This window comes from Capricornis sumatraensis, chromosome 9 (genome assembly GCF_032405125.1).
Source record: "Capricornis sumatraensis isolate serow.1 chromosome 9, serow.2, whole genome shotgun sequence".
NCBI classification, from domain to species: Eukaryota; Metazoa; Chordata; class Mammalia; order Artiodactyla; family Bovidae; genus Capricornis; species Capricornis sumatraensis.
This window is the reverse complement of record NC_091077.1, coordinates 65675935-65693166: the sequence shown is the minus strand read 5'-3', so window position 1 is coordinate 65693166 and position 17232 is coordinate 65675935. Positions and strand designations below refer to the sequence as shown.

The window sequence follows — 17232 nt, the reverse complement described above, 5'->3', positions numbered from 1 at the left end:
TAGTCAATGAGACAGAAGTAGGTGCTTTTCTAGAATTTTCTTGCTTTTCCTATGATCCAACAGATGTTTGGCAATTTGATCTCTGATTCCTTTGCCTTTTCTAAATCCAGCTTGAACATATGGAAGTTCTCGGTTCACATACTGTTGAAGCCTAACTTGCAGTATTCTGAGCATTACTTTGCTAGCATGTGAGATGAGTGCAATTGTGCAGTAGTTTGAGCATTCTTTGGCACTGCCTTTCTTGGGGATTGGAATGAAAACTGATCTTTTCCAGTCCTGTGGCCACTGCTGATTTTCCAACCTTGCTGGCATATTGAGTGCAGCACTTTAACAGCAGCATCTTTTAGGATTTGAAATTGTTCACTAACTTTGTTCGTAGTGATGCTTCCTAAGGCCCAATTCACTTTGCACTTAAGGATCTCCATGTAAATTTTAGAATCAGTTTGTCTCATTCCAGGGGAGATTTGGTGTGTGTGTGTGTGTGTGTTTTGTAACTCTTGGGTGATTCTAATGAGTAGCCAGCATAAAAATCACTGCTGGCCATTCACTTTGACATTCTCTATTACTTACTTAGCTGGTTGCATGTGAAAATGACTCCTAGGCTCACCTGCACTTTCTTATTCCAGATGAAAGGAGAAGCTGGACATATGCTACACAATGAGAATCCAAACCAGGTAAATATGAGTACCCTACCCACCAAATTGAGCTTCCCTGAATGTTCAGATGGTAAAGAATCTGCCTGCAATGCAAGAGACCCAGGTTCAATCCCTGGATCAGGTAGATCCCTTGGAGATGGGAATGGCTACCTACTCCAGTATTCTTGCCTGGAGAAATCCATGGACAGAGGAGCCCAGCAGGCTACAGTCCATGGGTTGCAAAGAGTCAGACACAACTAAGCGACTTCACTTCACTTTAACCCATCAAAATAGTGAGCATGCAGCCAGCGCTCCCTTCCATGCCTGTGCTTGCAGTGTAACTGACAGGGTGCTGGGGTCGCTGACATGTTAGTGAAGTGCTCCCCTCAGTAGCTGAGCAGAATCACTGGACTCCAAGCTGCCTCCTTATCACTCAAGCCCCTTTGCCTGCATGTAGGGCACTGAAGAGCCCCACAGCTGTCCCACCAAGGTCTCCTGGCCCTTAGAATGCCCAGGCTCAGGCCTTTGGAACCACCCCCTTCTACATCTGCTCTGGGGATGAGGGAGGTCCACTCTGGTCTGGGGCGGGGGGGGAACAAGCTGCAGCAGATCCCAATAACGTCTGGTCTATATGCACCTGCCCTTCACAGACCTTTGTTTGTATATGTTCCTGGCACTTTGGGCTGCAGGAGACAAGAAAACATCATGATCCATGAAAACACATTGAGTCTTACACATGAAAACAAGGTTTTAAATTTGACTAAACTCAAAGGGAAGATTCTTAGGCCATCTGGAAAAGCTCATGAAAAGGGTCCTTTGAATCCTAAAAATGGAGTAACTGCAAAAGCCCAAGATGAACTGACTGGCAAGTTTGGGGGGACCTTTAAACAGCCTACGTAAAAGAACAAGTTTCTGTGGTCCTGGTGATCCAACCCATAATGGCAGAGACAGAAAAAGAGAGAGCGAGATCAAGAAAGAAAGAAGAAAAGGAGGTCATTTTTCATAACTCAGGACCCCAAAGAGTAGTAGGCATTGAAAAACATTTCACTGGCCCTAGAAAATGACTTACAAACTTCTTCTGATTGAAAGTATAAAGGGGTAATCAGAGAAGAGTCAGTGCAGATTCAGGTTGCTCTGAATGCGTCCATCAAAACAGTCTACTAGGGGACTTCCCTGGTGGTCCAGGTGGCCAAGACTCCACACTTCCAATGCAGGGGGCCCAGGTTCCTTCCCTGGTCAGAGAAATAGATCCCACATGTTGCAACTAAGAGGTCACATGCCACAACTAAGAGGTCACATGCCACAACTAAGGGTTCACATGCCACAATGGAAACATCCTGCATTCCACAATGCAGCCAAATATTTTAAATAAGTATTAAAAAAAAAAAAAAACACTCCTCCAAATCTCCAAAGTCTGGGTTAAAACATGGCATCCTATTAGATCAGCTTCCTGGACAAGGGTGTGTGTGGTCTGGTTCACTAACTGCACACACCTGTAGGGACCACCACCTCTCGTTCTCTCCCTTGAAGGAACATGAGCAGACTCCATCCAGGCTTATAAACATAAACTGTAATGGACATTTGTCATCCCTGTGCAAGGTGCTATGGAAATTGGTGACACACCAGGGATTTCCTTCTACAAGACTGGACCTTCTTGTTTTACCATCAGGGTTGCTATCTTTGATGTTTCAGGCTTCTGGAGAACATGTCAGGACCACCCAGTGATGGCCAGTGCCTATTCTTTGCCCAGAGAGCCTCTCATCAGCATTAGACATAAGCTGGCAGCCCAGGCTTATGTCTATGGGAGGCAGAGGACTTATTACAAGTCAGAAAATGTGTTTGTTTACTCTTTTCTTCAAGGACAAAAGAGTGATGGGCACTGGAAAGCAGGCCTGGCTGGGGAACACAGTAAAGTCCCCATGGCCTCACTGAAGATCCTGCAGATCCCTCTGTGATGGCCGTCCCAGCCTTGCTGCCCACTGAATTTCAGTGGGGAGCTTTAAAAACAGAGCAGCCCATGCTCCACCCCAGAGACTCTTATGTAACTGAGCTGGGAAGGAGCCTGCATATTGGGATTTTTTAAAAGCTCCCAAGTGATAGCCATGTATAGAAAATCTGCATCTCTGTTCAACACGAGGACTGGTCATGAAATCCCATGGCTCTTGGAAGACGCATCTGTCATTATCTAGGTGACAAAACTGCCTGCTAGATTCTCTGAGGCAGGTGTGCGCTCTTCCTTCCCTCCACCCTTAAGCTCTAACTTTCATGCTCACCTCCGCACAAACTTGAGAGCTCTTGACAAGGAAGAGCCTCCTATGGAAGCTGGGTAAGGTCAGCAGATGTGCCATGCTGGCATGACTGAGAACCCGATGGCCCATCACTCCTGCCAGGCTTCAGCAGGGAGCTGCCTGAGAAGGCACTAGTCTGGTTGGGGCCTGACATTTTCTGGTCCTCCCCTAGAAGGGGCACATCTGGGGCTCCATGAGGAGGATGGCTTTCATCCTGGGCTCCAGCCTTCTCTTGCTGACGATCCGCTGGAACTGTGTCATACGGTGAGTCTGCTCGGCCGGCTCTAATTCAGGATCTGGGGGCCTTGCGGTGGAGGTCTGCGGGCAGAGCATGGATTCAGGAGCTGTCCACCCACCAATCTTCACTCAGAAACATGAATGAGTTTTCTTTCAAGGCATTTTCAGAGATTTTGGGGTGCTTCCAGCTACTTTTGGAGAGGTTGCTGTCTACATTTGAAGGGAAGGAGTGGCTCCTCTACGTTCTAGGTAAGATTCCCAGACACCAGCCCTTAGGGTGGGTACGGGTTATAGCTTAATTCTGTTTGTTTTGTTCTCTACTCTGAGACTTCTCAGTTTATTACTCTAAGGAAAGAGGACCTAAAGACAGTGGTAATCCCAAAGAGTGCTAAATTTGTGGGCAATCTTGAATGGATGTTTAAGGAACTTGAGAAAAAAGAACTTGAGACATCCCCCTAGCTATGTCAAACAGAGAGGAAAAAGAAATAAAATGAATAAAAAATAATTTAAAAAGAAATAAAAGGAATCCAGATTGGAAAAGAAGTAAAACTCTCATTGTTTGCAAATGACATGATACTATACACAGAAAACTCTAAATATTCTATCAGAAAACTACTATACACAGAAAACCCTAAAGATTCTATCAGAAAATGACTAGAGCTAATCAGTGAATTTAGCAAAGTTGCAGGATATAAAAATCAATACACAGAAATCTCTTGCATTCCTATATACTAACAGTGAAAAATCAGAAAGAGAAATTAAGGAATCAATCCCATTCACACTGCAACAAAAAGAATAAAAACTACCTAGGAATCAACCTACCTAAGTCGTTCAGCCGTGTCTGACTCTTTGTGATCTCGTGGACTGTAGCGGGCCAGGCTCCTCTGTCCATGGAGTTCTCCAGGCATTACTGGAGTGGGTTGCCATTCCCTTCTCCAGGGGATCTTCCAACCCCAAGGACTGAATCCAGGTCTCCTGCTTTGCAGGCAGATTCTTTACCTTCTGAGCCACCAGGGAAGCCCCACAAAAGAAGACAAAAGAGCTGTATTCAGAAAAGTATAAGACACGGATGAAAGAAACCAAAGAACATAAACATATGGAGAGATATTCCATGTTCCTGGGTAGGAAGAATCAATATTGTGAAAATGACTATACTACCAAATGTAATTTACAGATTCTATGTGATCACTATCAAATTACCAATGGCATTTTTCACAGAACTAGAATTTAAAAATTTCACAATTCATATGGAAACATAAAAGACCCTGAATAGCCAAAGCAATTTTGAGAAAGAAGGATGGAGCTGGTGGAATCAACCTTCCTGACTTCAGACTATACTATGAAATTAGTCATCGAGATAGTATGGTACTGACAAAAACTGAAATATAGACCAATGGAACAGGGTATAAATAAATATGTCCATGAAATAAATATACCCAGAAATAATCCCACGCACCTATAGGTAGCTTATTTTTGACAAAGGAAGCAAGAATATACAATGGGGCAAAGATAGTCTCTTCAATAAGTGCTGCTGGAAAAACTGGACAGCTAGCTATGTGTAAAAGAATGACCCCATACACAAAGATAAACTAAAAATGGATTAAAGACCTAAATGTAAGACCAGAAACTATAAAACTCTTAGAGGAAAACATAGGCAGAACACCCTATGACATAAATCATAGCAAAATCCTCTATTACCCACCTCCTAGAGTAATGGAAATAAAAACAGAAATAAACAAGTGGAACCTAATTAATTTAAAAGCTTTTGCATAACACAGGAAACTATAAACAAGGTGAAAAGACAACCCTCAGAATGGGAGAAAATAATAGTAAATGAAACAACTGACAAAAGACTAATTTCCAAAATATACAGGCAGCTCATACAAGTCAATACCAGAAAAACAACCCAATCAAAAAGTGGCCTATAGACCTAAACAGACATTTCTCCAAAGAAGACATGCAGATAGCTAATAAATACATGAAAAGATGCTCAACATTGCTTATTATTGGGGAAATGCAAATCAAAACTACAATGAGATACCACCTCACACTGATCAGAATGACCATCATCATCCAAAAAAAAGATGATCAAAATTCAATAAAGAGGGAAGATGAATGAAAATATAAAAAAATAAAAAATTATGGACCTTAAAAAAATCTATAAATAATAAATGCTGGAGAAGGTGTGGAGAAAAGGGAACCCTCTTGTACTGTTGGTGGAAATGTAAATTGATACAGCCACTATGGAAAACAGTATGAAGATTCCTTAAAACATTAGGAATAAAACCACCCATATGACCCAGCAATCCCACTACTAGGCATATACCCTGAGGAGACCAACACTTAAAAGACACATGTACCCCAATGTTCATTGCACCACTGTTTACAATACCTATGACATGGAAGCAATCTAGATGTCCACTGACAGATGAATGGATAAGGAAGGTGTGGTCATTATATACAATGGAATAGTACTCAGCCATAATAAGGAACATATTTGAGTCAGTTCTAGTGAAGTGGATGATCCTAGAGCCTATTATACAGAGTAAAGTAAGTCAGAAAGAGGAAAATAAATATTGTATACTAATGCATATATATGGGATCCAGAAAGATGGTACTGATGAAATAAATTATTTGCAGGGTAGTAGAGGACACAAAGACAGAGAGAACAGACTTCTGCACACAGAAGTGGGCAGCACCGAGAGGGTAGGATGTATGGAGTGAGTAGCATGTAAACACACATTACCACTTATAAAACAGATACCAATGGGAATTTGCTGTATTACTCAGGGAACTCAAACCAGAGCTCTGTAACTTCCAAGAGGTGCGGGATGGGGAGGGAGCTGGGAGGGAGGGTCAAGAAGGAAGGAACGCAGGTAAACCTCTGACTGATTCATGTTGATGTTTGGCAGAAAGCAACACAATACTGTAAGGCAATTATCCTTCAATTTAAAATAAACTTAAAAAAAAAGATCTTGAGACCTTTCCCACACACACAAAAATAGAAAAATTTAAAAAGTTTATGTATAAACGAAAGCATGTGAGAGCAGTACTCCAGCTTCCAGACGTCAGGCTCACAAGCACAGAGGGCTGCTGCATCTCATGTGAGGCTATGTCCTTGGAGCTGATGCACCCCAGCTCCTGGGGCCTGACAGCATGTGTTCAATCAGCAAATATTTACTGATAGTGCCACTTGCTCTAAAGAGTGCTAAGGAAACAGAGTAGAAGAAAAAGCTATTTTAAGCTAGATATCTATAACAGCATTATCTACAATAGTGACTGTCCTCAATTATACATGCATTCACTCAAATAGTACTTATTAAGCGACTTTGTGCCAAACTCATAAGTAGGATATAGAGAAATTTAAGATAAAGTATTAACATACTCTAGCTACCCCATTCAAATTATGTCACAGTCTGACTGGAAGAAAATAACTACAAAACAAACCTCAACCAAAACTATGTCACAGCCTAGAGGGGGAGATAAAAATGTGTCAGTGTCACAAAGCAAGTGTAGAGAGAAATAAAATGTCTCATGTTCCTGACGACTGTTTTCTTCAGAAAGAAAACTCTGAAAATGGGCTAAATATTAAACATGACGGGTTAATGGAATCTTAAGGACTCACTGAAAAACATAATGCAAATTACAAATGTACATGGGGAGAGTGGTGGGAAAACATTTTATGTCTCTGTTACAATGATGGGGAAACCACCTATCCTCTGTGATAGGCAGTGATTAGCAAATACAAGATGGAAAAAATATTGGCAATTTGACAAGTTAGGGCTGAAAAAAAAACGCTCATAACACCTCTTGTGATTTTCACTCTGTATTCCTCAAGGAGCCCTTGGATGAACAGGGAGGCAGGCACCTCAATGGACGGCCCACTAGGCCTAAGGGCCAAACTGCCCTGAGGACCTTTATGCCAGTCACATTTCCCCACTGTGTTGGCCAAATACTTTCCAGGTGTCCGCTGGCACAAGCCGTGGCGCTCAGCTGATGGAGCCAGAGGGCTACTAGAGGAGGATGGAAGGCAGAGAGAGAGAAGGGAGGAAAACACCCTTGCTCCTCGGGATGCTGAAAGCAGAGGCGGCAGCAAATCAAGGGAAAATACAGTGAGCAGCACAAGAGTTAGGTAACACTGTGATGTCACCTGGGTAACGGCCACTTGCGGTGGACAAAGTGCTTATTTGTTCACCGGAGGAGATCAGAGATATTTGGAGTGACTTCATGGAAAAGGGGGATCCGGACCAAGAGCCCTATCTAAATTTGTGTTGATCGGCATTTTCTAAAACATCCTGCAGGACAACAGCATTTCTGTAGGAGGTTAATGGGGTTGGGGGGAGACCACACAAGGTATCATCCAAATGGGTCACGTGTGAGAGTAAAGGAGGGGTTGTTAAGAATGATGCTGGAATCATAGATGTAAATTGAAACTGTCCTGGGCAGATAGGGACGTATGGCCATCGTCTTCTGAGCTATCTGAGAAAACAGTACTGGATACAGAAAAGCCTGGGAAAGGCTGAGTTTAACAAAGTCAAACAGGAAATATCAGAGCTGTTGCCACACTGGTCTGGACCCTGACTCTCCAGGAGGGCAGGGTGTGAAGATTGTTTAACCAGGGAGCCCCTCAGAGGTGGGTTTTCCACTTTGGAAAATGCCCACTGGACACCTGAGCTCCCTCTGCTCATGGCCTCATAGGCTCATGAGGACTGGGTGACCCGAGTGCCCGTCATGAGCTGAACTGGTCTCCCCCTGCTTCTCCCTTCCTCGGCTATTCTTTGGGCTCAGTGGGCAGAGACCCAAAAGTCATTTCTACATTGAGTGCTTCGCATATCTTATAATGTTTTGTTGTTCTGTCTCAAACCACCTAGAAGTCTATTGCCCCCATACTACAGCTAAGAAAAGAGATAGAGACACTCCTTAAGTGACCCATGCCAGCTTTCAGAGCGGGCTTGTCACCTGAAGACTAAAAGCAGGGCCCCGGCCCTGGGCCTGCGCACAGTGCAACCTCAGTCACCACCGAGCATGTGTTCAGGGAATACTTACCCTGCCAGCTCCGGACGTTGCCCTGATGTTTTCCTTCTGCTTCCTAACTTTAGGTGTCACCCAAGTGCCTCTTCTGGTCTACTGGCCCTTCAGTGGACTTCTGGTGGTGGAGACTGGAAAGCCTAACTTCATCTCCCACTACCGAATTCAGGTCGACAACAATGGCTGTGTAAGTGTTGCTGCTACAGCTTCTGCAGGCTGGAGCACAGAGAGCAGCGGCTGAAGCTGTGACCTCCAAACTCTGCTAGCCAGCCCCAGACAGAGCATGGCCAGTGCGGGCCCAGTGCTTCTGCAAAAGGCTCCCCAGATTAGAAGCTTAAAGAGAGTACATAATATGTCTCAAATCTCAGAGCCAGCCAGTCAAGACTCATGTTTGGTCTCCTGACCCCTAGACTTGGCTCTCCACCTGCCTGTTCTGGCCCTTGACACCTGGGTCAGCATTTTAGGAACAGAAATGACTGTCTCAGTCCAGCACTGACCAAGCCCCAGAGAAGTCAGGCAGGTCTCCCCTTACCCATGGGAGCAGGGACAGCAATGGCAGACGCTGACCAATATCAGCTGGCCTTGTTTGGGAAGGACACAGCTGCTGAAACAATGGATAATCCCACCATCATGAATTCTGTCTGTGTGCATGGTGGTTGCTTTTTAAGCAGGGACTCCTTCCTGATTATTTCATTCAACCAATTGAACAGAGCTGCCAGATTTTATAAAACCAGTCCACGCTCTGCTTACCCTCCCTTTCTTCTGGACAGGATAGCTAGTTCATGCTTCTCCTCCCTCTTCAAATCCTCAACACATCCTCCTAGATTATGGCTTTGCCTTCAAGTAGAAGAGACCCTTCACAGCCTCGCACCACTGCAGCCTGCAGGGAGCAACTGCACGCATGCTCTCCCTGCCCACCTGGGGCAGCATGTGGTCTCTCCTTGTTCCTCCTCCGGCTGTTCCTCTACCATCTGTATACTGCAGCCACCACCTCTTGTTTACTCCAGCAATTATTCCTTCTCTTTCTTTCATTCTTTTCATTTTTCCTCTCCTGCTCTCTTCGGTTCAGTTCATTTCAGTCACTCAGTCATGTCCAACTCTTTGCGACCTCATGAGCTGCAGCAGGCCAGGCCTCCCTGTCCAACACCAACTGCCAGAGTTTACACAAACTCATGTCCATTGAGTTGGTGATGCCATCCAACCATCTCATCCTCTGTCATTCTCTTCTTCTCCCGCCCTCAATCTTTCCCAGCATCAGGGTCTTTTCAAGTGAGTCAGCTCTTCACATCACGTGGCCAAAGTATTTCAGCTTCAGCATCAGTTCCTCCAGTGAACACCCAGGACTGATCTCCTTTAGGATGGACTGATTGGATCTCCTTGCAGTCCAAGGGACTCTCAAGAATCTTCTCCAACACCACAGTTCAAAAGCATCAATTCTTTGGCACTCAGCTTTCTTTATAGTCCAACTCTCACATCCATACATGACCACTGGAAAAACCATAGCCTTGACTAGACGGACCTTTGTTGGCAAAGTAATGTCTCTGCTTTTGAATATGCTGTCTAGGTGGGTTATAACTTTCCAAGGAGTAAGCGTCTTTTAATTTCATGGCTGCAATCACCATCTGCAGTGATTTTGGAGCCCAGAAAAATAAAGTCTGACACTGTTTCCCCATCTATTTGCCATGAAGTGATGGGACCAGATGCCATGATCTTCGTTTTCTGAATGTTGAGCTTTAAGCCAACTTTTTCACTCTTCTCTTTCACTTTCATCAAGAGGCTTTTTAGTTCCTTTTCACTTTCTGCCATCAGGGTGGTGTCATCTGCATATCTGAGGTTATTGATAGTTCTCCTGGCAATCTTGATTCCAGCTTGTGCTTCTTCCAGCCCAGCGTTTCTCATGATGTACTCTGCATAGAGGTTAAATAAGCAGGGTGACAATATACAGCCTTGACGTACTCCTTTTCCTATTTGGAACCAGTCTGTTATTCCATGTCCAGTTCTAACTGTTGCTTCTTGACCTGCATACAGGTTTCTCAAGAGGCAGGTCAGGTGGTCTGGTATTCCCATCTCCTTCAGAATTTTCCACAGTTTATTATGATCCACACAGTCAAAGGCTTTGGCATAGTCCAATAAAGCAGAAATCGATGTTTTTCTGGAACTCTCTTGCTTTCCTGATGATCCAGCAGACGTTGGCAATTTGATCTTGGTTCCTCTGCCTTTTCTAAAACCAGCTTGAACATCTGGAAGTTCATGGTTCACGTATTGCTGAAGCCTGGCTTGGAGAATTTTGACCATTACTTCATTAGCGTGTGCTCTCTTACTCTCTGCTTTATCACAAACCTGCTATAATTTATCCCAGCTTAAAAACCAAACCAAACTCAAAACCGTTACCTCCCTCTCCCATACGCACTCCCACTCGTATTTTTGGTCCCCTTTGCAGAGTTGTCTCTACAGTTTCCAGTTCCTCTCTGTCTACTCTTATTCCCCATCATTTCACACTATGAAGAATGGAAAACACATATACAGAAGGTGAAAAGGTAGCACCCTGATCACTCATTTACCCACCACCTAGATTCACCTAGGACTTCCCTGGTGGCTCAGACGGTTAAGCCTCTGTCTACAATGTGGGAGACCTGGGTTCGATCCCTGGGTCGGGAAGATCCGCTGGAGAAGGAAATGGCAATCCACTCCAGTACTATTGCCTGGAAAATCCCATGGACAGAGGAGCCTGGTAGGCTACAGCCCATGGGGTCGCAAAGAGTTGGACACGACTGAGCGACTTTACCTTACCTAGATTCACCAGTCTTAAACAGTTCAAAATGTGTGCTTTTGCTATATATAAAAATATAAATATCTATGCATCTATAATTTTTTGGTTTGTTTGAAACTAAGACATCATAAAAGTCTAAATCCTTCAGCCTGTACCTCATACAAATAAACACAAAACTATCCTCTGACCTACTCTAGCTAGAAACTTCCTCCCATCAGGCCTTAACCTCCATGGCTCCTTCAGAATGTACAGGTCGCCAGTGTCCCCGTCACAGGCTTGTCTCATTAGACCTCACAGGGCTGTTTTCACAGTTGCTCCCTGGTGCCCTGTTGCAGCTTCTACTGGCTCCCAAGGCCCTGCTCTGTCCTCCAGCCTCATAGCTTACCCCTTCCCAGCCTGCTTTCGGGCTCCACCTCAGCCTAATCTCCCCAGCCTCTTAATGTTGACACCCAGGGCTCAGCCTTGGTCTGCTTCTCTGTCCTTGTTTCTTCAGTGTCATGATTTTAAACAGCACCTAAACTCTGACAGCTCACACACATGTAGCTCTCAAACCCAGACTCTCTTCTGATCCAGGATCAAATATCCACCTGCCTCATAGACATCTCCAATCCAACATGATCTACAGACCATTTCTGAACTTCTACTCCCTCCAAAGTCTTTGCTCCCCACAGCCTCCCCCATCTGAGTTGGGCAGCTTCTCACACCCAAAGCCTTGGAGTCACTCTTGAGAATGTTCTTTCCCTCACAATCCACATCCAGTCTATCAGGAAACCTCTGGAATCCAACCACTTCTCACCACCTCCATTGCCACCCCCCTGGTCTGCGCCACCGGCCTCTCCTGTGTGTATTTTTGCAATCCTAATTAGCCCCCCCATTTCTGTTCTTGGTCTCCTACCGTCTATTCCCAACACAGCAGCCAGAGTAAGCCTGTACGTGCTGTCACTTCTGGGCTCACGACCCTGGGATGACATCTACTTCTCTTGGAGTAAAAGTCCAAGTCCTCAGCGTGGCTTCAGGGGCCCTTATGCACTGTCTCCTCCCCAACTCTTGACCTCACCTTCCCACTCCTCACCCCACTGCTCACACCTCTCCAGCCAAAGATAGCAGGAGTGTGCCGCCTTAGAGCCTTCTACCAGCTCTGCGCTTTACCCGAACACACTCCCCCTCCATAAATGTTTCCTCTTCATCATTTGTTCAAATCTCACCATCAATGAAGCTTACCCTGATCATTCTATTTAAAATGGTAAGCGTATAAGTTCAATGAGGGCAGGAATTTGTTTTGTTCAGTTTTGTTCCCAGCACACAACACACTGCCAGGAACACAGAAAGTACTCCATAAATATCATCTGAATGAATGAGTGATCATACATCACACTCTCCTTTTGGTCAAGGTTGCCAGAAGAGGTGTTTTACTTCCTCTATAGGTGGTCTGAAATGAGGCTGGCCAGACTTGGCTTTGCCATGGGATGAAACTGAAGGTTTAGAGACTGAATTCTGGTTCCTCAATACACACAGCGCTTGGAGAAGCCAGAGAGTCAGGCCTGAAGTATAAGGACCACTCTGAACCTGGCCTTGCCTTGGGGCAATACACCTCCAGCTTGCAGAAATTTCTCAGGAAGAAATCCTTTCTGACACCCCCAAACCAGTTCATTAGGACCAGCAAGTGACCTGTGGTCATGCGGCTATTCCCTGGAACAAGTTAGTCAAGAGGCCATATAGCAGCTCCCTGGCTCCTTCTTCACTAGGGCCTGATGTAGTGAGACTAGATTGCATGAAGGGAAAGGGGGTGACTGGTCCCCAAGGAAAGGTTGGCTGCAGCATTGAGGCCCAATGGGGTGTGAGCATGTGGGGCCAGCTCTCCACAGTGACGTGGGAGAATGCTCAGGCAGGCCCCCATCCTGAGCTGAGGTCACTGAGGGTGACATCCTGTCACTGACGGTGACTACCACCCTAAACAGCAGGAAGACCCACTTACACAAGTTGGTCAAGAGGCCAGATTGCAGCTCTCTGACTCAAATCTGTCTTCGCTTGGGCCTGGTGAAGCGAGGCTAGACCACTTGAGAAGGCACATCACCTCGATGTCTGCGCCTGACCCTGGTCAAGCCTCCCTGGATGACCAGGGGCCAAAAGGCTGAAGAAGGAGTCAGGCTGACCGCCTTCTCCACGCTTCCTAAGGTGCCTGTGTGAATACAGGGGGTTGGGCCTGGGCGAGAAATGGGGAGGGCAGTGGTGGAAGCTGTAGAAGGAGGAAGCAGCAGGCAAGTTCAGACAGACACTCAGGCTGGGGGAGGGGACCTACCAAAAGTAGGGCATGACCAGGTGGCTTCCCCCGAGCTGGTCCACACTCGGGGGCTGCCAGCTCCAGCCGGGCATTACTCCTAGCACCCAGCCCAGAGTGAGGGCCTCCTGAGAAGAGTCCACAGGGGAGCCTGGTTTCCAGAAGACAAAGACCTGCTTATACTCTCGTCCACTTCCTTCCTTCCTTCTTTCCCTTCACAGGTGGACCCCATGAAACCACGCCAGGCTCTCCTCATGATTCTCTTCAATCAATTCGTGATCTCTTCCCATGCTGGTCTCACTCTATCCCATCCTCAAGTTGTGGGGACACCCCTGCCGTCGAGAGCTCCCCACCTTCCACTGGTTCCTCCTGGAGCTGGTCATCTTCACGCTGACTGAGGAAGTGCTATTCTGCTACTCACACTGGTGAGCGCACTCCTGATCACAGCCAGCACTTCACTCTCCAGGTACACCTATCACCCAGGAAACAAGGCCTCCTTGGAGTTGTGGGGATGGGACACCACCACCTGGCCTGGAAAGCCTCTTGTTATCTAGGTAACAGGAAGACCACTCTATGCTCCATAGCTGGCAACCCAAGACAACCCAGGAGTGTCTGGAACTCCCATTTATGCCTGTGGCAGGGCAGTTTCCCATTCATTCCCCTACGGAATCCTTTTTGGCCATCATCCACTTTGCAGCTCATACAACTGAGGCAAAGACAGGCTACGTCACCCTCCCCAAATTATGCACCACAAAAACTCAAAGCCAGGTCTGTCTGGGTGCCAATTCAGTGTGTTTTCAACTTTGCTCCTTGTATGTAACCCCAGGTTTTACCTTTGCTTTCGCAAGTTCTGATCAGGGATAGGGAGAGGGAGGCTGGCAAATTATGAACTGGTAACTATCTTTCACCACCACTGGTAACCATCTTTCCTTCACCACCCAAAACTCCATAAGAAAATCCGTTAAGAAACATCACGAGTGGACAGTACCCATCACTGCAACCTGTCTATCTGTCCACCCTATTGAACATGTGGTGAGTAGAGCTTGGCTTCCCCAGAGGAGAGGACAGAGGGCCCCAATCCCCTTCCTTAAGCTAATGTCTCCTGCACAAAATGGGACCACAGTGGGAGTTTCTTTCTTCTGCCCCTTCCACAGCTACCATTTATGCTGGCATATCCAAGGAAAAGCCAGATGCCTAATGTGAGTTATCTCATTTAGTCCTCCCAACAAGCATTTAGAAACAACCATTCTGATAATGAGGAAATTGAGGTTCAAACAGTTAATATCTTGTCCTAGATTTCAAGCTGAAAGTTGCTTGAAATTCGCCCAGTTGTGTCCAGCTCTTTGCGACCCCATGGATTGTACCCTGCCAGGCTCCTTTGTCCATGGAATTCCCTTCTCCAGGAGATCTTCCCAACCCAGGAATCAACCCTAGGTCTCCTGCCTTGCAGGCAGATTCTTTTTATGGTCTGAGCCAGCAGGAAACCTGAAAGACTCCAGTAAATTAAGGTCCAGAAATTCATTCATCTTCCCCAGATCTGAGTCAGGAAGTCTTCCTGGTACCACTCTGGGGGAAGGGGCCATCCACCTTGGTTCCCTCCTTCCCCTCAGACAGCTCTCTCCTTGCAGATCAACATGCTGCCGGCAAACAGTAATGGGCTCCCACTTGCCCTCCATCACCACGTGGACTTCCTTGGCCCTCATCTTCACCGTGATCTCCCACTGTGGCTACCACCTACCTTTCTTGCCTTCACCTGAATTCCATGACTACCACCATCAAAAGTTAGGCACCCCTCCCCACTTTGGGTCTCTGGGCAGTCAACACTCACCTTTATTCCTGGAGCTCCTGACAGCAGACACTGGTGTCTCAGTGTAAATGTGGGTCTAGTGGAGGGAGAGGCATCTGGGGTCAGCACAATAACCACCATCCTGGGACCCAGATCACCCTGCCATTTTGGTTCTGACACTGGATCTTCCTTGCCACTGTTTAAGCTCCATTTACACCTGGACCCTTTGAGTATATAGCGTAAGCTATGGGCACTACCAGAAAAATGCATGTATGCATACAATTCCTGCAGGTAATTCAAGGGGAACTGTGCGCTTTCTGAAAGCCTCCAGTCTCAGCAGTGTGGTCTAGGACCCTCCTGCATCAGAAATCACCTGAGATGCTTTTTTCAAATGCAGGCTCTGGGGTTCCACTTCAGATACACAGAATCAAAGCCTCTGGGGAAACAGGGCCTGGCAACTGCATTTATTAAGTGTTCCAGGGGAATCTGATGGATTCCAGAACCTACCTCAACAAGCAGGCTCTGCTGCAGGTTCTGACTTGTGTGCATTAAATCAGAGAGAGCGCTTTTCGAAGGGAAAGCATCAATTTTCACTCTGGAGGGGCCCAGCAATCTGTGCACACCCACTTGGGTGACTCAGAAGCAGGTGGTGGGCATGGTGGGGACAGGAAGGCTCAGGTGGGCACAGGTGAAATGGACATGAGCACACTAGGCTTCAGCACCCTCCTGTCTCCTCCAGGGTCGACCAGTGCTATGCCGCTCTGGGGATGCTGGACTACCTCCATGGGACTGACATCGTGTTTAGGCAGACCAAGGCCTACAAGAGACACATGATCCTGCTGGGCTTCACCCCACTCTGAGAGCATACCCGATCCTCTGAAGATGACGGACTAACAAACAGCTGTAGTTCCACACTGGTCATCCCCTCAGCAGAGTCCTCTGCTATGCCTGAGGACTCCTACTCACATCTAACAGCTTGCTCCTTCAGCCACACACTCTGATGACGACCCTACGAGGGCAGGGGAAGATCAGCTTCCTGGAAAAGCAGAGCCACAGAGACTAGGGCTCCCCCAACTGCTCCTGTTATCCACAATGGGTCCAAGCATTCACAGAAAGAAGGAAAAAATACATCTTCCCGGAATGCAGGCCAGCCAGAGGGAAGAAGCTACTGGAGAGGGTTCCTGGGGAGCCCACTGGTCCTCTCCAATGGAAGGGGACAGGCACCCCAAATGATCCCTTGGTGGCCCTGGCAGGAGACAGAATGACAAGGTGGCAGGGAGCTGCGTGCCTGCAGCCATCCTTGCTCCTGGCACCAGGGGATGAGGGAACCAGATGCTGCTTTGTCCCTTCCTGTCCCCTAAAGCCTCTCTCATACCCTACTCAGGACAGGGTTAGGACACCCTGGCTGCAGTTCTGGGATCAAGTTCCCATTACACACATACACACACAAATGCCCCATTCAACTTAGCCCACTGCAATTGGACACCGGCCTCCTCTGAAGAGAAAAATAAGTCACAGTAGCTTCTTCCAGGATAACTGAAATATAGAGGCGCAGAGGTTACCCTAACACCTTCAGCCACTCACAGACTCAAAGGCCAAAGCCTGCGGCCCTGCTCAGCTGGGGCCCTTGTAACCACAGAAGGATGGGTCAGAGTGCTGACCTTGGAGGACACCCAACTGAGGTACCCTAGTATCCCCCGTGTAAAGGACCAAAAGGGCTAGCACTCTCTTCCCCCAATAAGGTAGCAAATACACATCTGAACAGTGGATAAAATCCTCATTTCCACCCAAATGATGAACCAGTTGTTTCAGCACCCTTTTCACGGGATAATTTTAGCAGCAATGCCTTTTCTGATGAGACCTGTCTACAATGAAACCACAGAGCTGCTCAGGTGGAAGCCACCCCTACCCTGGGTTCCCAGGGCAGTCCCCAACATTGCCCAGAACCCTGTGGCTCTCAAGATCAAGGTGAAGACCACTCCTACTTGAAAGGACACCATTATTAGTTCCCAAGGTCCAGTATTTTCCTGAACTTTCAGTTCTCCTCTCTCTAGAATAACCACCTGCTGTAGTTTTATGAAATACTTTCATGTCTGAGAAGGCCTTGTCTCCAGGCAGGACTATCAAAGAGGACCTCTTCCTATGAGCCAGACCCAGAGGACCTGCCCGGGAGGCCAACCAACTTACCAGGCCGCCACCCTCTGGGGCCT

General features: G+C 46.8%; 1 protein-coding gene across 1 annotated transcript; it reads left to right on the top strand.

Moving 5' to 3' along the window:
• Window positions 1-626: 626 nt before the first annotated feature.
• Window positions 627-15916, top strand: FAXDC2 (fatty acid hydroxylase domain containing 2). Its single transcript, XM_068981121.1, is given in 12 exon segments — window positions 627-674; window positions 3096-3187; window positions 3319-3356; window positions 3359-3409; window positions 8260-8375; window positions 13458-13519; window positions 13521-13659; window positions 14160-14198; window positions 14200-14268; window positions 14851-15017; window positions 15762-15875; window positions 15877-15916. Coding segments are annotated over 12 exon segments (975 nt in total).
• Window positions 15917-17232: the final 1316 nt, after the last annotated feature.